General features: G+C 44.8%; 1 protein-coding gene and 1 long non-coding RNA gene across 6 annotated transcripts in view; both read left to right on the top strand.

The window, feature by feature from the left end:
* Nucleotides 1-4,843: 4,843 nt before the first annotated feature.
* On the top strand, nucleotides 4,844-11,440 carry LOC149872826 (uncharacterized). The gene is made up of 3 exons (XR_016440594.1): nucleotides 4,844-4,980; nucleotides 5,899-6,902; nucleotides 8,548-11,440. It is a non-coding gene; the product is annotated as an uncharacterized LOC149872826 (long non-coding RNA).
* Nucleotides 11,441-12,974: 1,534 nt separating this feature from the next.
* The window catches only part of SLC17A5 (solute carrier family 17 member 5), a 36,079-nt gene continuing 25,152 nt past the window's right edge, over nucleotides 12,975-23,901 (top strand). For 2 of the 5 annotated variants that reach the window (XR_016440587.1, XR_016440586.1), the window contains exons 1-4: nucleotides 12,975-13,273; nucleotides 19,015-19,211; nucleotides 20,604-20,837; nucleotides 21,426-21,513. Coding sequence is in view for 2 of the 5 variants with exons in the window: in XM_090034985.1 (XP_089891111.1) it covers nucleotides 13,180-13,273; nucleotides 19,015-19,211; nucleotides 20,604-20,837; nucleotides 21,426-21,513 (613 nt within the window). In the remaining 3 variants the exon portion in view is untranslated. Of the gene's footprint in view, nucleotides 13,274-13,881; nucleotides 13,966-19,014; nucleotides 19,212-20,603; nucleotides 20,838-21,425; nucleotides 21,514-23,901 lie in introns of all 5 variants that reach the window. The other 3 variants (XM_090034998.1, XR_016440580.1, XM_090034985.1) reach the window with 3 other exon arrangements.

Here is a 23,901-nt window from a genome sequence, read left to right as displayed (position 1 = left end):
CCTTGAATGGAACATGTTCCCGATACTAGATACTTCACTAGCTAATAAATTAATCACATTTATCCTCACTAATATCTCTTCTCTACTATATCTCATTCCTCAGAGATGACTGACTAGTTCTTTTGCTGTAGAGTCACAGGTTTGTGACTTTCTTCAAGTTGCCCTCCCCAGTTTGCCTTGCTAAAATCTGACTTCCAAATATAAACTCTTTCCAAGGCTGTATTAAAGATAGATATTTAGTACTATGACTGTCAAAAGATAATAAAAAAGACTTATGGATTTATGGACAATCTGCCTAAAAAGAGTTTTTAATAATGTTTAATAAATTTCCATAACCTGAACAAAAGGTCATTGCCATGCTATGATTCAAATGTAGGGAATTAGTTTAGAATTGTTGATAATAAGAAGTTCTCTCTTGGCTTATGCTGGAAACTGTCCCTATTTCTGGACAAACAATGGAAGGTACTGTAGTTAAAATAGGAATAGTAATTTTTTTTTATTAAAACAAAATAAATATTTGTCTGTCTAGAACAAATAATGAAACCTTGCAGAGTTATCAAATTACTGAATTAATGTGATGGAGTATGGGATTTATTGGAATATTTCTATCTTAACTGTGTTTAACAACTGTGTTTATGTTGTTAATATGTTTTATGACTTGGGTTACCTATAATTCTAGCACACAGTGGAAAAACGGATTAATAGAGTTTCTGCCGGGTACCAGCTTTGCCTACATGTGTGACAAGGTGGACCTATAGCGGGGGGGGGGCAATTATTTGGGCTGCAGGGTTGCTTAGGGCATTTTGGTGAGCTGTTATGTGTGGGGGGGACAGCAGGGTGCTGACCTGGCATGGTAGGGGAGAGGGTGCTGACTTTTGCTGATGTGGAGATGTGGGGAGCAATTAATTCTATCTGGCCCTGGCAGCGGGTGCCCTGCACTCAACTGCCAGGGGTACTGAACAGGTGGATGGGCGGAACGGGTCTCCATGGAGACAGGCCCAGGACCCCCACAGGCAGGTCATGCTCAGTTGGGTGGATGGGACTGCGAGCAGGTGGGGAGTATCATCCAGGAACAGGAAAGGCTAGGACTGTGGGGCAGTGACAGCATGGGCTGGGGCCTAGGGCACTTCCCGCACACCCCCGCCCATGAAACCGGTGCTTGTTGCAGGGATGTGCAGGGAGCTGATTGCAGCTCTGCCCTGGGCCCCAGACCCATGCTGTCATTGCCCCACAATTCTGGCCCAACCCCAGCTAGGCCCTGCACACCTGTCCTGCTCCCAGACACTGCTCCCTGCCCACCGGCAACCCCATCTTATCCACCCGACTAAGCATGCCCTGCCCATCTGAGTCCTGGGCCAGTCTCCATGGAGACCCTGCCCTTCTGCTCTGTCCAGTGCCCATGGCAGTGGATGCGGGGCAGACAGGCCAGGGTGCCTGGGCAGGGAGACCAGGTTCAGGGGTGGTAGTGACACTGGCAGCAGCACCCAGAAGGAGCCACCACTGCCAGGAAGCTGAGTCCAATTGCCGCATTGCCCCAGCCTTGCTGTGGCACCTGGGGGTGGCAGGACCAGCTGCAAGCACCACAACCTGAGCTGCCCACCCCCACACCTGGGCTGGATGGGGCCAAGGGACCCACCGCAAGCTGGATAAAATTCCTTGGTGGGCTGGATCTGGGCTACAGACCATATTCTGCCAACCCTTGACCTATAGTATCCCCAAAGTCCTAAAAAGTTTTGTTAACATATCAACAAAGGTGAGATGACCCACACTCAGGAGTTTGGTGGGGCAGGGGGAGGGAGATGAGTACAAGAATGGAGCCCTAAAGGTTGATAGCTTCTGGGAAGGAAGTTTGGGGTCAGAGACCAGAGCATCTGCCCTGAAGCTCTGGGGAGCTGGAGAGACTTGAAAGGGAACAGCTGAGTATGCTTGGGAGTCCTTAGGCTGTGCAGAATGGACTGAGAACAGAGGAACAGCTTAATTCTTTGGAAAGATGTAGAGGATTTCTGGTTAGGTGCCCCAGTAAATGCCTTTAGTAAAGAGACTGTCTGCTTTGCTGCTCAGAACTCTGGATCGCAATTGCATTGTCTCTGGTCACTGGTTCTGGGGGATCCTCTCAGGCCAGACAAGGCCACAGTAGTCCCAAACCAGCACCCCCCAGCATGCACTCCATGATAATGAACTACATGGAATTCTTTGAAAGAACAGGATACTACAAAAATAGCAATGCTTTCACCTATTTTGTCTGACTGGAGGAAGAAGTGGAATTTTCTTCCAAATTAGATGTTAAATGAAACAGTGCCATCTGCTGTTCTCTGTCAGTTTTATTATGCAGAAATATAAAACAGTGAGATATAGTAAGAAAGTTTAAATGTGAACAATGCTAATAAAATTTGATTGTATTACCAAAAAATAAAAGGCAGAAAAAAGAAGAAAACGAAATACCTGGAAACAGCAGTGCATCCTGGCCTACTTGGTGTGGCAAAACAATTAGTAGAGAGTATACAGTACAAAGGCAGTCATGGGCAGACCTAGGATTTAGAAAAGGGGGTGAAGCTATGTGTCTGGAGCCCCCAGCCCTACCCCCACAGACATATCCTGCCAAGGCAGTATCTTTTGGGGCATTTTTTTGGGGGGTCCCCAGAGCAGGTATGACTGCCCAACCCTACTGTAAGCACTCCCTCCCCTCCAGTGCTCAGCAGCACCTCCCTTCCCCTCCCATTCCCTCCTTGCCCTGTCAAGCTATTATCCCTAACTGACCCAGAGTGGGGGAGAAGACCCAGAATCACTCCTGCCCTGCTCCAGCTGGGGGCTGTGGTGGGCCATGGGCAGGCTGCCCTGTCCAGCACCCAGCTCCTGCTCCCTGCGCAGTCCCCGGGGTGTCCCCTACTAGCCAGACCAAGTGATACAAGAGGGGGACAGCCCACCAACACCACCTTCCCCAGCCCAGCATCCTGCAATTCCCCATAGCTGGAGCCCATGGCCAGCTGGGGAACCCCAGGGGAGGGGCAGGTAGCAGGGACCTGCCCACTGCTGCTGCCACCAAGCCAGACACCCTGTGCAGCTGCTCCCAGAAACTTAGCATGAGCAACCTGGGACTTCTCCCACCTCCAATCACCTGGGGACAGCAGCAGCAGTACACAGATACCCCCTTCCTCATGTGCCCCCTCTGCTAGGTCCTCCTGAGTGTGCTGAGAGGGGATCTGGTGGCTGTCTACAAACTGGCCAAGGGGGACCAGCAGGCAACGAGAGAGTCCCTGTTCCCTGAGCACTACCGGGAGTAATGAGGAATAACGGCCATAGGTTGACTGAGAGTAGATTCCGGCTAACTATCAGGAGGCATGACTTCACAGTCAGGGTGGCTAGGATCTGGAACAAACTACACAAGGGAAGTGGTGCTTTCTCCTGCCCTGGGGGTCTTCAAAAGGAGGCTAGACAGACACCTAGCTGGGGTCATTTGACCCCAGTACTCTTTCCTGCCATGGCAGGGGGTCGGACTTGATGATCTGCTCAGGTTCCTTCCAACCCTACTAACTATGAAACATCAGTCCAGGGCTCTAACCACACCTCAGACTCCTGAGGAGACCCAGGCCCCTAGCAGATGAACTACACAGTTGAAGGAGGATGCGACCATGCCACAGCACCCGCCCCCCTTCTAGATCTGTTCCTCATCATCCAGATCTACATCACTTAAGAAGTTGGGTTCATTCAAATATGTTGGGATATAGCCAAATACAATGTTATACAGGAAGGAACAAGGAATGCAGGCTGTCTCTTGGAAAGCTGTGAGTCCAGAAAGAATCTAGGGTCTGTAGTAGATAAACAACTGTACATGAGCTCTCAGTAAAAAGAGGCTAATATTATCTTTGAGGCTAGGTACAGATGTTCGAAAAGCCCAAGGTAAAATTCATCTAAGTTATGCGGTTTTCTGTAAGTGACATAGTTTAGATTGATAGCAAACAGAATACACATTCTCTCTTTGGTGTAGGGGGCAAGTCTTATGCAGACCATACACAGGCCTGTGCAGTATATGTTATGGGTGACAGACAAACAGCACAATAACTTGATCAAACATAAGTCATCCAAAGTATACCCAAATTGCAAGGAAGTGTGGATGCTAGGGTTGGCCATTTTCAGGGAACCAGAGTCAAAGCTGCAGAAATATGACTGAACAGCAAGCCAAAGGCCTGTATCCTAATACAAATTATATCCTAAAACATTAATAGCTTGTCAAAGATTAAAGTCTTTGATTTCAGATGCCGATGGCAAAAAAAGTCAGATAGCAAAAGGTCAGATGACAAAAAGGTCAGAAGCTAACACAACAAACTCTGTGGCTGTAATTTATGCCTCTGTATTAACAGTGTTGCATATACACACCCCTATCTGTGCCTCATTTCAAATTACTTGAGTTCTCATACGAAAGAGAGAATCTGACCTTGACAGCCCAGCACAAAAGATAAAGTATCTATAGTAATGAAATTAGCTAACTTTAGTGAAGTTGTAAAATTAATTAAATATACTATGCACGCCATCCTGTGACCAAACAGAACCAGTACCACCCAAGTAAAAATAACCCCCCTTTTTTATGAAACCTGAGCAAACAAAGAAAGCACAGGTGCCAGCTCATTAATTATTTATCATTGGCATAGAGTAATTGGTCACCTGTGTCAGATAAAACTTTGAAGAAACTTCCGCCCAAAGCAGAGAACAGAGAACTGTGTCTACACTCAAGAAGAACAGATCGTGCACGAATATTTCTCTCCGCCTACGTTATCTTTTTGGCGTATCCCCGTTTATCTCTCTATCTCCGACGTTATCTTTCTTATCAAGAGCTCCCGGTAATAGGCAGACTGCAACGGCTTATATGAATCGCTCGGAACCAACTGTCTTACCCACCCTGTAAATGCTGGGTAACATGATATCTGCATGCTGTAACTGAAAGAATAAATCAACCCCACTGCCTGCGCTCTAGCCATCAGAAGCGTAAGTAAAATAAATCTTTTGTAAAAACATCACGCTGTGTTTAAATCATCCTGACTCCTGTTCACCGTTATCACCCACCTGCCCGGTCATAAATCCCCCTCCTCGCGCCAAGCTGGTCGTGCCGACCCAGGCTCGCAGGTCAAGGGTGCACCGGCGTTATGAGGCGCGACATAACTAAGATGACCAAAAGCATTAATCATTATTTTGCTATGATAAATGTATTTTTGCTAACACATTTAAACTATTATAGATACAAAGGCAACCTTAAGGATGGGAAAAACAAAGCTTTGTCAGGCCACAGTTAATGAGTAACTGACCAAGGCCAAAGGGCAAGCCACAGTGGGAGATTATGCTATCAGGCATATAGATTTCAATTGATTGACAAGATCTTGATTAAAGTAAAGATTGACAGGTGATTGACAGACTACAGTCAGGTGACATAGGGATAAAAAAGCCTTAGCGAAGGTGATCCCTTGACCCTGTTCCCAGAACTACTAAATCTGGTTCCATCCAGTTCCAAAAGTTCCAGTGAAACAAAGAAATTTAAATAAAACCAATCAGAGATCAATTATTAGCATGTCAAATCAACCATCTATAAATATCAGGCATGCAACAAATTGGACTTTTCCCAAAGCCCAGCAGAAGAAACCAACTCAGCCAGAGTCACTAGGGAAGCAGAGATGCTTGGCCAGCTGACCTGTTCTTCCTGAATCCAAGGCTGCATAAGCATGGTCTTTATCAGTACCAATAAGTCTTTGCTATTGGATATCCTAATAAAGCTTCTGAATTGTGACTGGAATGGTCTCATTGATCAATTAATCTCACTCCTAACCACAAGTCAAACTGAGTGTAACACTTAGATCAGAGTCTACCATTTTTAAACCAGACTGTGCGCGTTGAATTTCTGTTCTGTTACAGGTATAGACTGGTTTCTGATCACTGAAAAATGGCAGCAGAGCCCTTTAACTAAAGTTCGTTTGATGAGAAAATAGAGAGAAAAATCCATCTATCATACAGATCGTGAACAACACGTGCCCCCGGAAGCTGGTGGGGCATGGCGGTGGCGGCAACAGGAGCACAGCAGCAGTAAGTGGGAGCTCCCACAGACGCAACCGGCACTATTGGCAGCAGCAGGGTGGGGGATGGCAAGCACCGACCAGGGGGCAGCGACCACCTACAAATGCCGCCAGCAGTGTCTGCGGCAGCCAGCAGGAATTGCTGACCACCCACAGACACTACCGGCAGTGTCAGCGGTGGGGTGTGGAGAGGCGGCAAGCGGGTGCAGCACCATGCTCAGAGGGTGCATGTGTACCTGCATGCACCCCGTACACATCGCCCCTGATACAGATGAATCCCTTTTAGGGCTTTTTAGATAATGTTAGCAATGACATGTATCCAGAAGCAACTGGGTAACCTACACAGAACACTGATAAGTTCATTGTTGATAAGTAGTTATCCTTGCTCAAGAAAACATGCATATTGAGGCATCAGGCTGTTACTACTAACAGGGGCTGATATCATTAATGATTTGGCAAGGATGATCATTGGTGCTCTGTAAGTAATTAGACAGGAAGGCAGGAATTATCTGAAGAATTGGAACCAGAAGAAAAAAAACAAAATATGCTTCTGGTTTGCTTCAAGCTGTTGAAAAGTGCTAATAAATATCATTAGAACAAAGTTGCATTTGTTCCACTGATGCTTCCAAATTCAGTGCGTTTCCCACATAGGTGATGATGCAGGTAACAACTTCAATCGGCTCATGGAAAAAAAAAAGGGCAGAAAGTTCCAAAAGGATAAGCAAAAGGGTCATCAGACTGACTCGACAATGCTCCAGCCTCAGAAGAGGGACAGCAGAACAGATATGGTTTCAGCAGCTTCCTCTTACAACTTGCTGACTTTTGTGGTCAGTCACAGGTTTCTGAGTAAGGGTTCTTTTTATTTTTTTAGGTTTCTGGAAGGCAGTAATTTGTGGCTTCTGCTTTTCATTTCTTAATTTTATTAATTTGAAACTGCAAGTGTGTAACGTTGATATCCAAGCTGATTTGTCCCTTTAATGCTTTATGAAGTTCAGAAGCTTTTATAAACAGTCATGAAAAATGTTTTCGTCCATCACTGAAATTTAATGTTAAAAGTCACAGATTTCCCTGTTATGTTCACATAACTGCTGTGTTAATTTAAGTGTTTATCCAGGGCAGTAATTCTCAACCAGCATGCCAGGAGATCCTTTTAATGGTGTTGCCCAATATAAGCACTGTTAGATATGCAAACAGCTGCATGCGATTCCCTTGATAAACTCAGAGATTTCAAACAGGAATCCATTGTGTCAAAAACTTTCTGACCTGTTGTAGTCTTTCTGAGTTCTTTGCAACAGAAAAATTGCTCGAATATCTTCTTAGTCAAGACAGAAATGAAAACTAACAGCAGTCATTTTCCAGAGTCCCCTTGAATCTAATGAGGAGTGCCTTGAGTCTACAGAGTTGAGAGCCACTGATACAGAGCTTAATATTCCGAGATGCTGACAGTCCACCACTACAACTGGGCTAATATAATCTCGGGAATAAATCCACCAAGTCATTAGAATTGTTTATGCCATTGGTGCATTTTGGGCCTATGCAGAGCTATAACAGAAAATCCCACCAGAACAGATAGGCTAGCTGGGGAATCAGGTTGCCTATACTTGTACAGCTTTTGACTGGATGGGAAACACTGTAACTAAAAAAAACACATAGGAAAATAGATTATGAACTGTTTGGCAGAGTTGCTAGCTGCCTTGCTCCAGGCTGCTTGACACTGGTGACTCTCGGTGGTGTGACTGTGGTTCCAAACACTGTACCCCAACGTCAGTGGTAAGGTTAAGTGGGAGATGTAAGTGGTAGACAACTTTCAAGATCAGGCCTGCAGAGCTGTTGCAAGAAGCAAAAGAAAAGCAAAACAAAGGAATTTCATTTAAAAACCCCCAAATAATCATTTATACTCAGTGACTTGACACCACTGCCTACTTATATCTACTTCCTGCACACAAGTTCCCACTGATTTCAGGGTGATTACTTGAAGCATAAGGGTCCTGCTTTGTTGTATAGATGGCAGAATCAGGTCCTGAAAGACTTAGTATATTAATATAGGTTTTGTATCAAGCAACTAAGAGCAGTTCACCTGCAACTATTGCACAACAGGTACAGATGAATGCCATTATTAGTAGAAGTTACAGCAAAGCATGTGGCTTTTTGCTATCAAAGGACCCAATCCTACACATCAATGTACTAATGCAAAGCCCCCATACAACAGGATTTCATCAATTCCAGCAGCAACCCATGCAAGTCTTTGGAGGATGACCATGGACTATGGCTCACCAATCTGGCATCCCATTTTAAACAAACGTTAATAAAAAGCCACACACACCTCTTGGGAGTGCCAAAATTGCCTTTTATAACAAAAAAAGTAGTTTAGAACATGACAACATTTATAAATATGACCTTATTTTAATACATTACAAGTTATGATTTATGTACTTGCTCCAGTTTCCAGTACCTTAATATACTCCTCCTATCTCAACTTCTTGTCTCACAGAAGTTCTGCTGCCCTTTGGACAGCAATTTGTAGCCCTGCTACAAATCTCATCTTTGCCAATGAAGCCCAAAAATTGGGATACCGAATAATTCTACTATACCACAAACTGCAGGAATGGCTGACTGTGATCCTGAAGCCTGCATTGTGAAGGAAGTAACATTAGAATCTCAGAACCTGCTGCAAAGAGTACTTGACACCAAATCAAGGGATTAAATAAGGAATGGTGAAAAATCAGCCTTGTCTGCTAAAGGCCTGAGCTCTCCCTCAGGAAACATCACACCCTTTCCTCAGGCACTTCAGTTCAATCTGCTTTAATGACTGACGGTCAGAGGAGGTTCTGTATCAGTCTGTCAGATTGGTTCTTCTGCTCTCATCCACAGTTACCTCTCTACAGTCCTTCCTCCTCTCACCTCAGAGTACCTTCAACATTTCCCCAATTCATCTAATGGACATTATTGCTCATTTTGTGGTCACTGATAAAGTTCTAGAACACAGCTTCAACAGGTAAATGCAATTGCCGTGCAGTGACCATGTTTAAGGACATGAGTTGATTTTAGAAATGTGATGCAACTGAACTCTGTCTTAAATGTGACATCAAGAACATTTATAGAGTGATATGTCAATGGCTCTTAGTGTGCATCTTTCAGGTTCGCTCTGTGGGACAGAATAGTGGGATTATAAATAGTCACTTAAATACAGTATTTCACTGATTCTAAAATGTGGTTCCCACCCCCACCCCCACACATAAGCAGGAAGCGGGGGGGGGGGAGGAGGAGAGGAGCAGAGGCTTGTGGGCGAGCTAGGAACCAAAGCTGGTAAAAGGGCAGACACAAGCAGCAGGCAAGCTGCTTGACCTCCCCACACCTGCAATGGTGGGAAGGGTAAATTAAAGATGACCCCCTTTCACAGCAAGCCGTGGGTGAGTAACCCTGGGTGCCATCTGGGTCTGTATTCCAGGGATGTGAAAGGTTAAGGGATGAATCATCTAACCCATAAGTGCAGTAATAACTGGTTAGTTTACTGGTTATCCCTTAGCTTGGAGCCAATGCAGTCTGGCAGGGAAGAGGGGAAGGGAAGCCAAGTGGTTCCCCAGCAGGAATCAGAATGCAGAAAGGCAAGCATGAGGGTGAGAGGGGTAAGGAGGACTAGTACCTAGGGGTGCGCCAATAAAGATTTTCCTGGCCAATACCGATGGCTGATTATTAACCGGCCATCCAGTAGCCAATTTACAGGAATGCAGCCAGGCAGCATGGAGAGCAGTGTCCTGACAGTAACTCTGTGGGGGGAGAAGGGGCATAGGAGAAGGAAGGGATGCAGGGAGAGGCAGATCAATGCCCCCATGGTGAGGGAGGGAAAAGGGCAGGGGCAGGTGCTACCCAGCCAGGGTGGTGAATGAGACCCCGGAACCAAGACGGAGCCATGGGCGGCTGGGCACAGGGGCTGACTACCCACTGCTGCATGTACCCCCATGGGAGGCAATACGGGGCATATCCCCTCCAGATTTGTGCATGTGGTAGGGTGGCCATCATAGAGGAGGCCTTTATGTCCTCTTGAAGAGAAAAATAGAAGACATAAAGGCATTGGGTTTCGTATCAGCAGAGGACAGAGCAGCAGAAAACCAGAATGTCCTCTATGATGGCTACCCTAGCATGTGGTGGAGGCAGGATGCCCACTGCAGGCTTGGGGTCAGGGGCTGTGCCAGCCTCTTCCCAGCAGGGGGACTGGGCTGGGACTGCACTCAGGGTGGATGGGGTGGAGGTGGGCTACAACCACCCCAAAATGCCCCATAGCCACTCCTTACAGTGCCACCGCCTCCCGGCCCACCTCCACCTGCCTCAAACACAGCCCCAGTCCAGCCCCACCGCTGGGAAGAGGCTGGTGCAGCCCCTGACTTCAACCCCACGATAGGCAGTCTGCCCTCACCCCACACACAAATCTGAGGGAATACATACCCCTCCATGTGTCCTTTGGGGGTATATGCAGTGGCGAGGAGCTCTCCTCCCTTGCGCCGCTGGACGAGCCATTCACAGATCCTCCTGCTTGCATTCATTTCACCAGCTGGGCAGCACCTGCCCTGTCCCACTCCCTCCCTCACCTTGGGGGCCTTGATCTGCATCCCCCACACCTCTTCCTTCCCCCATTCCCTTTCCTCCCCACAGACTTATCAGCAGGATGCTGCTCTCCAAGCTGCTAGGCTGCATTCCTGACTGCACGCATGCACATTGCATTTATTAGTGACATTATCAGCTACACTGGCCAAAAAAAGCTGATTGCGGATAACATTAATTTTCCTTTTATTGGTGCGGATCCGATATTCCAACAATGTATCGGTGCACCTCTACTAGTATCCATAGCCCAACAAGAGAACAGAGGGCAGCCTAATGACTCTTCAATTAAGCACTTAGCTGCTCATTCGTGGGTGCTCCCTTCTTTCTTGTGCAGGCTTCACCTGGGCTGTGCTGTCTGGCTGGGCTTGCCTCCTTCCTCTCCTCCCCCACAATCCTGTCAAAGGGCTCCCAGCAACAGCTGTCAGATCCACTGCCTTCTTGGTTAATCATTTAACTGATATCATTAGAGAAGGTTAAACAAATATTTTTTAAACAATATTTCCATCCCTAGTGCACTCTCTACCTGCTTTTGCTTGCCCACCACACCTTGATGGTGAATAATTTGCGGGGGCTGCATCACCTGAAAAGAGCAGGGTCGAAACCCCAAAACCAGTTGTTACTGCCTTGCCTTTAACCATGTCACGACTACTAGTTTGGTCCAGACCACTTCCAATAGGGTGGCCATTAGTCCTGTTTTATACCAGACCATTCTGTTTTTAAATCTTGTATCTCCTGTCCATTCCTGAATAAGAACCAGACTGCAAAAAATCCTGTTTTTCAGTTCACTGATGGAAATTTATGCGAATCATTTGTCCTTGCAATTCTGTTGGCTGGGAGTAGAGGTAGGGCGGTGCAGAGCCAGGAGGAGCAGGGTTCTGAGCCAGGGCTGGATGGAGGTGAACGGTTTCAGAGGCTGGTCACTCTGCGCCTGCGTGAGGAGCCATGGATGCAGTGCATGTGCAGGCACAGCGAGAGCCAAGGCACTGCTGCGCACCTGAGCTCCCTGACCCTGGTCTGGGTGTGTGTGGGAAGGCCAAGGTGTTGGGACCCAGAGGCCTTCAGGCCTGGGTTTGACCTTTGTGCTTAGCTGCATGCTCATTAAGCCATTATTTCTCCTCTGGGAATATGAGTCATAATTAAACAGAGATGCAAATAGATGGAATTCTGAGACTAAAGCACTAATTTGAAAAAAAAAGTGAGACAAAACAGACTCCAAACAGATCTTTGAGACAAACCATCAAGCCTCTCACTGCAGAAGAACAGTCAAGGGTAGAGGTGAGATTACCTAAGTGGTAGCTTTTTTTCCTAGCTGACGTTTCTGATAGTCTATACCTCCTCTTGTCCCAGAAATACTGACAAATTGCTTTTAATACTAAATTAAATCAAAACCCATTCAAGACTTGGTTATCTTCAGAAACCCATTCTCAAGAATGGGTTAAGTAAGGAAACGAAAACCAGGGAGGTATAATATACTATATTTTTTGTTCAAGATGTCCATGGTGGATAGTGGAGAATTGTCGTGGGTGACAGAGCAGAGGGAGGTATAAAGAATGTTTCTCAACTGATGAACAAGGTATCAGGTGCAACTATGAAACAACTTCCTTAGTGCACTCAGACATTTTACCCTAAAACATATACATTCCGTGTGCATGAAGGGAAGATCCAGAGCTCCTGGCACTGATCAGGAGTGGAGCACAAAGAAAACCACCTCCCTTTTCCCAAACCGTTGAAGGAGAAGTCAAGCTAGAGGCAGCCAACCACACTGAATAGCATCAGAGGTGTATGGATGGAAAACATTAAATACAGACTAAGTAGGATGTACTCATTCATTTGTTTAGAAAGGTGTAAGCTTTCACATGCTACAACCTACTTTGTCAGACGCTGCCTTGCCTTCCAGAATGAGTTAGTCTTTAAGTATCAATCACCCTGTCCTGCCTGACTTCAGACTGAGGGAACTGACTGCCTCTCACTAGACTTACTGAATCAGCCACGAATCTGGAATTGATTTAGCTTGGAACACAAACATTTATTTATTTATTTATTTTTTAAAGGAAAAAAGTCTAAGGTGCACCTCTACCCTACCTTCAGACTCACTCTTCACTCTCCCTCCTCCTGGGGGGCACCGAGCTCAGCAGGATGAAATAGGCTGCAACCAGCCTAAACCAGAGCCTTATTCAGAAACACTTAGGTTTATCTTCTTTGCCCAAAGGGCAGCTCCTTGACCCGACCCCAGCCCCCAACACATTCCCACCCAGTACGCATGCGCGCAAGCTCCCCGCGGGCGGGGCAGAGCGAGCTGGCTCCTCTCGGCTCGGAGGCGGAGTTCGCGGACTGGTGCCAGCACCCAAGATGGCGGCCGCACCAACGCTTAGCTGCACTGAAGCAACTTCCGCCCGGCCGTGGGCAGTCGCGTGATTGCCGCTGTAGCTGCCGCTGCCCGGCGGGGCTGAGCCGGGGCTCCGGAGCCCTGGCTGCCACTCGGGCCCACTTCGCGGTGGCGACGGGTGGGCTCACCCTGGGCGCCATGCGCACCCCGGGCAGTGGCGGCGGCGACTACCTGGAGGCCGAGGAAGGCGCGGACCGCACTCCGCTGCTGAACGAGTCCCAGCCCGACGCGGGTGAGGACGGGGCAGCGGGTCCAGCTTCGCTCTCCCCGCTCCACTCCTGCGGCTGCAGGGCCCCCCCGGCCCGGGGCGGGGGGGGGGGTCGGCGTTGCCATGGAGCACGGGGGTGGTGCTGTCCTCTGGTCTCAGTCCCACCACACGGTCAAGTTTAAGCCGGCTGCAAACCAGCTCTGTAGTTGTTATGTGTCCAAGCACTAACTTGGGGGCTGCTTGGCTCTTAGAGCTGGACGACTGCCTTGCCCGTGCGGCCAGGAGACATTTATTGTGCTTCTAAGGGCTGGGTTGCAGGACGCCTGTGAAGGCGGGGTGGGGGTAGGGCATGTCCCTGCCGCGCTGCGGGAGGCTCGCTGCTGTGCTTTTCTGCGGTCCAGGAAACCAGAGGAAACCAAAGAGCTGGTATTTGTTGCCTGGAGGCTAACAAGAGGCGCCTGAGTCTAAAAAAGGTTGCGGACCACTGCTTTGCATGCAGGCTGCTTAGAGACCAAGTGCATGGGCTTGGGGTGAAGCAGCAGTGATGGGGAATACGCTGGGTTTTTTCTGTGTCATTTGTTGGTAGGGCTAAAGTAGGGGTGCTCAACCTCTGGTCTATACCCCAAATGCAGCCCGCAGAGTCGTGGCATCTGGCCCACAGGGAATCCCCTGGCTTGGAAAATTTGACAGCGGGGGAGCAGTGGAAGCTCCGTGAGGTAGGATCCAGCCTTGCCCAGGCTATCTCCTTGCAGTGGGATCAAGACTGGGTCTGCTCCCTGCCCATCTGGATCAGACCAGGCTGCTCCCCGTCCCTCCTTTACATCTGGATCAGGGCTGGGATGCTCCAGCTTCACACACCTTCCAATCAGGGCCCCTCCATCCCGCCTACCTCCCTGTTATGTCTGGATTGAGGCCAGGCTGCTCCCCTACCTCCCATGCATCTGGATTGGGGCCAGGTTGCATTTTGTCCCTTCTCGTTGCAGCAGATGGATTAGGGTTGGGCTGTTCATCCCTCTGTTGCTGCCTTGGGCCCCTGCCATGCCCCCCACCATGTGCCAGATCAAGCCTGCTTACCAGGTCTGGCATGCAGATGGACCTGGCACTACCCATCTGGCCCATGGGGCAAGAAGGTTAGGCACCACTGGTCTAAAGCAGGGTGCTCAACCTCCAGCCTGCTGGGCTCTAAATAAGTCCAGAAATTTGACAGTGGAGGGAGCAGTGACCATTAATACAGCCAGCCTCCCCCTTGCCGATTTCCTAAAGCTGAGCCAGGTCACACCTGCTTCCCCCTGCAGAGCCAGACTGGGGCCAGATCACACTCTTCTCCCCACTCCCCATGAGGCTGGGCCATGCTCCCCTTTCCCACACCCCCTTTTCTCCCCTCCCCCTGCATGGCTAGGTCAAGGTCGTCCCTTCTACCTCTCACCCCACAGGGCCAAGTGAAGCTCCCCCATCTCCTCCCCATGGGGCCAAATGGTGGCTGCTGCACTGGCCCCAGGAGCTGGATTGGAACCACCAGCCAGCCAGCAGCTGAGCCAGGCACTGTCCATCTGGCTGGCCAGGGAAAAAAGCTGAACAACACTGGTCTGAAGTATTGTGTGCATTTGTCAGTGGAGACAAATGCATAATCCCAGTTTGTCCTCTTCCTGGCTTTGTGGAAGAAGCAAGCCTACAGAAGGAACTTGAAGGCAAATAAGTAGCTGTAACAGATATAGGGGGCAAAGAGCGTGGAAGAAGATGTGAGGGTTAAATATGGAAGAAAAAGACAAGTATTGTCTTAGGACTAAGTAGGCTGTTGTGTAGGAAAGCTTATGCATCTCTGAAAAAGTTAGTCTTTAAGGTGGTGCCCTGCCCTGCTCTACCCTCTATTTTAAAAGTTATTGATGATACTAAAAGGAGTATAAGTCTTGACTACATGATTCCTGAACACAAATTGTAGCTAGAAAAATAAGATTTTAAGGCTATGGCTTATGTAGCAAAAAAGTCTATTTATGGACTGGATAACTTCAGTAATGACAGATATTATGGATAATCACAAATATATGCTGGAGACAAAAGACTGAAATGGGTACAATTTAAGCCATTCCTGTTGTCAGTTAGTAAGCATAAATTCTTAAGCTTGCACAATAGGTCACGCTCCACTTGGAGTACCTTACCTCGCCCACAAGTTTAAATAAAATAGGAGGGCAGCTTCCTTAAACTGCAGAACTTCTAGGATAGGCTTCACATGTAAAAATTAACAGTAACTGAAAGAGTATAAGCCATGTCTTTGAAAGCAGCCTTGGAAATAGGAACTGAGAGCTGTGTTCAAGGTAAGGAATTGAATCTCACATTTGGTTGCATTGGACCCTGAAGTAGACTTTGGGTTTTTTTTAATACATGTGACATGTTTCTTTATTAGTATATGTGTCCTTTGCTAATGGGAACCATTTTAAAAAGTTAGATGAGTGAAGTATGTTTTTGGTAAGTCTCCACCTTTCTGTGCTTTGACTGGCTGATCAGAAGATTATGTGGAAAACAGTTTACTTCCAAAAAAATATCTGGAGCAGTCGCATTTATTAATTCCCATCATTTAAATATTATAGTTTGTTCTAAAACATACTCATTTTTCAGACACAATTTCAAAGTGAAGAGTCAGAAATGTTCCAATAACCTGCATTTCTAATGGGGTTTTAAATCATGTAGGTATGATATTTAAGCTTCCACTACTGGGGATTGCTTTTTCTCAGTGAGTACAGATTTATTACCTTTATTAAGCAGATTTAATCATAATTGTACCTGTTCTTTGGAAATTTGTGATCTGTTGTCATTAAGGATCCATTGCCTCCAGTGCAACTAGTTGGAGCATAAAGTTGCTCCACAATTTTTGTACAGTAACACTTCTGCTTTTAGTGTCACATTGTTTAAGGTATTTTTGCTCCAAAAAATAAATACCCAGTAAATCCTAGCTGTGCTACTTGATCTCAATTTAAAATGATAAGTGACTCCTTGAAATACTATTAAAAACAAGATTTCTCTAGAAGAGGGACCTTTAGTATTTTGCTCAAGTGTGTGTGTGTGTGTGTGAGAGAGAGAGTTGCATATGCTTGTATAGTATCTTGGAGTGATTGCCAGGCTGGCCCTTCTTTTTTTACATGACCTGCTTGTAAAAAATTCCTTTAGCATCAGCATTTCTTTAACAATGGAAACCTACATCTCTAACATTCATTTGCAAATTCAGCATAATTTTCATAGCTTTTCAATTGCCTGAAATGTCTGTCTTTAACTATCAGGCAACAGTTCGTCTCCTGTCACAGAGGATCCGTATTTCCCTGTTAATATTTTAATCAGACTTCTTTAATGTGTGTGGTCTGTGCCAGACACGGCTCACCTACATCCCCAGAGTCCCGTACTATGGAATATCTGAAGAGCAGTCTCCTTGTATCACATCCCGTTTAGAATTTGAGTAATTTGCTACCATAATTATTGCTTTGGAGTAAGCAGGTTTGATGTTCCTTTTTCCCGCTGTTACCGTTATGTCTCCATATGGTGTTTCGAAAGTGCAGCCACCAATGGTTTGTTGGTTTGTTCGGGGGTTTTTTATGTTTTACAGTTCCTCCCTCTCCCTCTTCCATTCACATGATAGTTCTGGCTTACTGACCATGGTTATGGCAGCAGGCATGTATACTTTTGCTTTTTAAAAGCCATTGAACCAGTTGTCTGTCCACCTTATGGTAGTTTTGTCTAGCCGACATTTCTGCAATGTGTTTATTAAAAGGTCATGTGGGCCTTGCTGAAGTCCAGATACATTCCCCTTATCCACCCGAGTAGTTACTTTGTCAAAGAAGCCCTTCAAGTTTGTTTGACACAATTTGTTCTTAGTAAATTCATGCTGACTGCTTGCGGTCAACTTTTTCTCCTCCAGATGCATGCATATGGACTTCCTTACGGTATGCTTCCTGGGCATTGAGATGAAGCTAATTGGTCTGTAGTTATCTGGGTCCTCCTTTTTGCCTGTTTGAAAGGGGATACTGTTGGTTGTTTTGCAGTCCTCCACCTCACCCATCTCTCACAAATTCATGAATTGCCAAGGGCCCTGACATCTCCTCTGCCAGTTTCTTCAGTACTGCTAGCTGGGTTTTTTTCACCAGCTGTGAACAAAAAGTTGAATTTGCTCCAGGGGTCAGAACTTCTGCATTTATTGATGCATAAAAACAGTTTATACAGAGGTGTCAAACTTGCTTTGGGCCAGATTTGGACCACAGGAGTTCCTCCCAGGCCAGATCTGTGGAGCCAGCAGCAGTTGCAGTGGGTTGAAATCCAGGGATGGCAGTGGGCATCTAGTGGGCAGTGGCAAGGGTCAGGAATCATACAGCAGGGGGGTATGAGAGGGGAATCAGGCAGCACTGGGGCAAGCAACTGCTGTTTCTGCACAGCCCTCACTCGCTCTCCTGCTGCTGATAGCAGTGTCCATCTGGGTCCAGGGATCCTGAAATTTGCAGAATGTCATGTTGCACTGGCCATGCCCCCCAGCTTCCAGTAACCAGCTGACTCAGCCGGCAAGACGGAACAGTTCCACAGACCAGATCCGGCCCACGGGCCATGTGTTTGACACCTGTGGCTTACGCTGTTCTTCATTCGTGACAGTCCTGTACTTTCCTCACTGGTGTATTTATCATCAATGGAACTACAAACTTATGTTCCATCTACAAATTCCATACTGCTGATGACTTGCAAGCCAGAGCCCAAAGTGTCTTAGAGATATGAGGCTCAGTTTGAGGCAGTTAAAAATCTTGGGAACCCCATAATGTCTAGTTTACAGCATAAGTTTAGGAATAATTTTAAATCGCAAACATTTTTATATGTTATTTCATACTTTCCACGTGCCTTATGAAGTTTTTATGAATAGTCATGTTACAATGGCTTCAAGAGGTCTTTCGAAATCATATTGCTGAATATTTTTTCTAAAATGTGCTATATTTCTCATTTGAGTTTGGCCCTTTCCATGGGACATGGACAATTAGACAAGGTTAAACAAATATTTTTTAAACAATATTTCCATCCCTAGTGCACTCTCTACCTGCTTTTGCTTGCCCACCACACCTTGATGGTGAATAATTTGCGGGGGCTGCATCACCTGAAAAGAGCAGGGTCGAAACCCCAAAACCAGTTGTTACTGCCTTGCCTTTAACCATGTCACGACTACTAGTTTGGTCCAGACCACTTCCAATAGGGTGGCCATTAGTCCTGTTTTATACCAGACCATTCTGTTTTTAAATCTTGTATCTCCTGTCCATTCCTGAATAAGAACCAGACTGCAAAAAATCCTGTTTTTCAGTTCACTGTTGGAAATTTATGCGAATTGTCACACAACTCCTATTTATGAGTGGTAGTTACTTTAAGTGAGAAGGTGACTAGATAAATTGTCTTCATGATCTCAGCCTCCACCTGGTAAATAAAATTGCTAAAACAGGAGTAGCCAACCTATGACGTGAGCAGGCCTTATGTGGGGCATGCAGCAGATGGGGGAGGGGACAGGTAGCATAGTGGTAGATAGAGCAGGGAGCAAACATCAGTGTAGCAAATCAGGCAGAGGAAAGGGATCAGAGTAGCCCTTGGGGAGTATACCGGGCTAATTTGTGGCATGCCTGTCAAAAAGATTGAGCTAAGATATACTTTTACAGAATAAAAAAAGTTAACTCATTGGGTTTTTTTTCTGAAGTTGTACTGACTAAAAATACTTTAAAAAATAAAAGTTGCTAACTTTTAAAAAAATCTTATTTCAGTGCCTGCATGTTGCTCAGCTCGCTACAATTTAGCAGTACTGGCCTTTTTTGGATTCTTCCTTCTCTATGCATTACGTGTGAATCTAAGCGTTGCTCTGGTAGACATGGTAGAACCCAACACAAGTTTAACAAAAAATACAACTTCCAGTGTGTGTCCAGAACACTCCTCCACCCTAAATGTGCCTCGTAACACAACGGTAAGATTTCAAATAAATTTCTGTAAAATATGTGATGGTTTTAAACTGTTTCTAAAGGGATGCTGTGATTAGGATTAAAGTCTCACATTCAAACAGCTTGCTAGCATGGAACAGCTTCCTGTTTTATTAGCACATCTTTTCAGAACACAGGCTGATTTTCTTAAGTTGTAGGATGTTCATCTAAAACAGCTATTCATCTGTATTGTGCTAAGGGATAGGCTGTATTACATCCTTTCTATGCTTTGTTTTGCAGATTGGCTGACCTGACCTTGTAGTTCTAATATGACTCACTCTTGGCTTTTTTGTGTGTTTAATTGAACTGTTTCTGTTCTGCCTTTGTCAGAGCGATTTAAAAACAGCATTTTCACTGATTAAACTATGTCTGTTTTTCGTATAGTCTTGACTTGTGCGTAAATTTTATTTCAATTAAGGGGAATATTGCATTACATTTTTAGCTACTAGTCATCTTTTTCTCCTAATACTGGTCCTTCTTTTATTCGTCATCCTCTTCCCTTCCCATTAACCTTTGAAATTGCCTGCTCTAATGTGTTCTTAAAGAATTTTCCTTCAGTTTTTTTCCTCCCTCGGTATTCCTATTTCTGTTCTTTCCTTGTGCCTGTAACACCAGTTTCCTAAGCTTGCTCATTTTATTTAGGTTCTCCCTGGAAAATCTCACATTGCCTGAGAAATCATATGGTTGATTGAAAAAATAAATGCTTCAAGGACTTACGAAGATTTTCTGATTGTTATTATTTCTTATAATTTGCATGCTGTTTCATTTTTCAATAGCTTTCATACTGGACTCACATCATGCCTGAATTTAGGATATAAGTTTTTCCTTACACAGATTTGAACGTTCTCTCATTGTGCCATACATTTAGATGCTCATAAATAATTAATGATGATCCCAGACTCTTGCTCTCTCCAAAATCACTATCTCTGTGTTCATTTCAGTAGCTATCAGTGTTTTTGTCATCTCTGGACTCTTTGGCCTGCCTCATTGCTTTTATCATTCTGTTCTCCCATCTTCTCTTGTAAAAGTAAATCCTTCTTGCTACTCTGTCTGTACAAACGCAGTATGTGTAGACATACCAGAAGTAGATTTCACTAGCCTCAGTACTGAGAGCAGAGTGAGTACAGCAGCAAGGAGTTTAGCTTGTGCTTGGATGCCTGAGATCCTGTATCCCATGATGCACTGGCTACATCTGTCAGTACCCAAGTTAGCTCTAGTAAGTCTATGAAAGCTGTAATCACACATTTGATTCTGGAGTAGGAAGGGGCAGTGAAAATTCATTGAGAGCCTCAGAATACCAAGGTTTAATTACATTATTTATGTAAAATAAAATAATTTGATGAAGTTGCTAGTTCAAACCCTTTTTCCTTTTCATTTAGGGAAAAAAATATTCTTGGGATTCAGATACTCAAGGATGGATCCTTGGTTCCTTTTTCTACGGCTACATCATTACTCAGATTCCAGGTGGATATCTTGCAAGCAAAATTGGAGGGAAGTTTTTGCTGGGGTTTGGTATCTTTGGTACCTCTCTGTTCACCTTGTTCACCCCCTTAGCAGCAGATTTGGGAGTTGGATACCTCATAGCAGTCAGAGCCTTGGAAGGGCTGGGAGAGGTAATCTTATTCTCTCTCTTTTTTTTTTTTTTTTTCCCTCCCCTAAAGTGTGGAAATATATTTAAGAAATTTCAGTGTTACCCTCAATGGTAACTGTGGTCTGTGAAGTCATTGTCAGAAATAACTGAAAAAAAAAAAGACTTCTGCAGACTTCTGTCATTTTGGCTGGTCTCCAGGGCAGTATTAACTGCTTAATTTAAATTCTGGTTTTGATGATCAACCTCAAGGTCGGGGGTTTGTTTGTTTTGCTTTTGGTTTGGCCTTTCTTTTAATATTAGGGTGAGGAATGGGAACTCCTTACCTGAAAATGTCTTGTATTAACACTTAATCCAAATTAGAGTAGCACAGTACTGGGTTCTCTTCCCCTAGTTGGCAAAAACAGTCAAGACTCATTCAGCTATAGAGTTGAAAATAAGCCAGAAAGCTAATTCTGTGTAATTGCCCATGTACTATGCATATTTGTATCAAAGAGCTTTTTGTTAAATGCAAGTGATTTAATAGGTTGCCTTGCTGTTTTGTTACACACAGGTTAGAAAAAAAATTGAGAATTGCTATGGAATTTAATGGAATAAAATATTTGTTTTATAGGGAGTTACATTCCCAGCTATGCATGCCATTTGGTCATCTTGGGCTCCCCCACTAGAACGCAGCAAACTCCTTAGTATTTCATATGCAGGTGAGAGACATGGAATTCCCACGCCGATAACTGGATTATAAATGTTTAGTCCATTAGTAGGAAGGATTGATTTAAATCAAAGGGATTTATATCACTAATTTTAATTGGGATTCAAGTTGGGAAGCATCAAACCTTTGATTTTAAATATTCTATTTGAAACTTATTTTGACTCTTTTTTAAAAAAAAAAAATTCTTAAAGAAAAATATTGTTTCTATTGGTTTGTATCACAATTATAAAACATGTTGATTTGCAATCAGATTCAGCCTTCAGGGTAAATTTGTCACAATTTTATGCATCAGAAGGAAGTACTATAAATACTTTTTGAACAAATAGCTCAACATTTATTTTCCATTTTTATTATGTTAGAAAATGGAGAATGATGCATGCTTTTTTCTGGTTTAGGTAAAGCTGTACTTGATCAGAGTTAGAATTTATTTACTTTAAAAATGCACAAAAATGCATAAGGAAATAATTAGTAAAAAAAGTGCATTAAAACTAGCATGGGTAATTAGCTATAGTTAGTGAATGGAGGGATATGCAAAGATGGTTATTAATAATACTAGCATTTTAAAGATTCAGAAGGTCATGTACTGGGATTCTAAATAAGTTAGCTGCTGAATCTTATTGAAAGTAATTATAATTGAGAACCTAACTTATCTGCACTTTTGGAACCAAGATACCTTTTGAAAGTTTTGCCCATGTCCTTCAAATGGATCTTATCCTTTTTACTGGTTTTTATTCATGTCAAGGAAGAAAACATGCTTTCCTGTAGGGGTGCACCAATATATCGGTTGGCTATCACTGATAAAAGGAAAAATGACATCATTGGCTTTTTTTGATCATTGTAGCCAATAAATATGGGCATGTGCTTGGAGTACCCTAGCAAGTGTAGTCTGGGGTAAGGTACTGCGTAAAGAACATTCCTTCTGCTGGGTGGCTTTGCAAATGAGGCTTCTACCTAGGAGCCACAGGACCTCGGCTGCATGGTGTCCACCAGCCCTGAAATAGCAGTGCGCTCTGGGGCTTTAAACGCGCCCAGTGCTGCTGTCCACACAAAGATCCACCCTGCCTGCCCAGGACAGCAGCATGGGGTGCGTGGGAAGTAAGGCTGTGGGTAGGAGCCACGGGCAAAGGAGAAACATTCATGGGAATAAGGTAGTTATCACCTTCCTCATGAGGAGCTGGAGCAAGGAGGAGGCTTGTTTTGCATTTATAACATGCACACACAAACAAAAAGTAAAAGTTTATTTATGTAGTTAAGTAGTTTAAAATATCTTACACTATTACTAAGTTATCGGTTATTGGATTGGCTTCAGCCGATAAGATTGGTTAATCATCGGCTATTGGTATCACCAACGAAAATCTTTATTGGTGCACCTCTAATTTCCTACTTTTTCCATCTTCCAAAAAAGTATTATCTGAATCTTTTAGCTAAATTCAACTAAAAGTAACGAAAGGGAACGCTTTCCCTATGACAGAAACCATTATTGATTTTTTGGAGCAGGGAAAGGGAGAAATATAAACTTGCTTCAGAATTTGCTGCATGGAATATATTGTATGACATCACAATACAGCAAAGCTTTATTATCCAGCATCCATGGGGAATGGGGGGTGCCAGATGACCGAATATGCCGGTTACCTGAGAGGCCTGAACAGGTGTATTTGCCTGTTCGGGGCACCGCCCTTCCCGCCGTGTCAATGTGCTGGGGGACAGGGTGCGGGGTCCCGGGCACACTGGGGACAGGCTGCTTTGCCCCAGGCTGCAGGGGCTCAATGAAACTGGAAGTGCCACAGTGGGCATTTCCAGTTTCACTTTTGCAGTGTCGACTGGCATGCCGGTTAATAGAGCATGCCAGTTTGTAAGGTGCCGGGTAACGCGGCTTTTGCTGTGTTGAAACGTTAGGGTCAGCTCAAGGTTTAGGGTAGCTTTAGGGATTTTTTCATTTTGTTCAGGCTGTACTTATATCCTTGTGACCAGCATAACAATGCAGAATAGTGTTTGTTGGGTTGGTTATATAAAAATGTTAACTCTGTTTTAACGCTTCTCAAACAAGGCTTTCTTATTTTAAAAGTGATAATAGTTGTGTATTTTTTTTTTCTTAATAGCCACCCCTTCAAACTACATTTTTAGATCAGAAAGTGGACAGTAGTTCGTTCTTTCTTGGGGATTGTTATCTAGGGATTTTTCTCATGTTATAGATACCATGTCTGTCAGATCTTTCCATTCCCTACCCAGTTCCATTGAAGTTATAGGATTGTCCCATAAATAACTGAGAGCATCGATTGGCCCTGCAGTTGGGAGCTACTTAATAGACAATAGAAATAAGATCCATTTCCTGTGTAGTTTTGCTGCTTCTGTAGAGCTGACAGGACTAAAGAACAATAAA

Source organism: Crocodylus siamensis, chromosome 1 (assembly GCF_052110815.1).
Source record: "Crocodylus siamensis isolate JL-2025a chromosome 1, ASM5211081v1, whole genome shotgun sequence".
In the NCBI taxonomy this organism is placed as follows: domain Eukaryota; kingdom Metazoa; phylum Chordata; order Crocodylia; family Crocodylidae; genus Crocodylus; species Crocodylus siamensis.
Note: the sequence above shows the minus strand (reverse complement) of the source record. Positions and strands in the feature narration are given on the sequence as shown.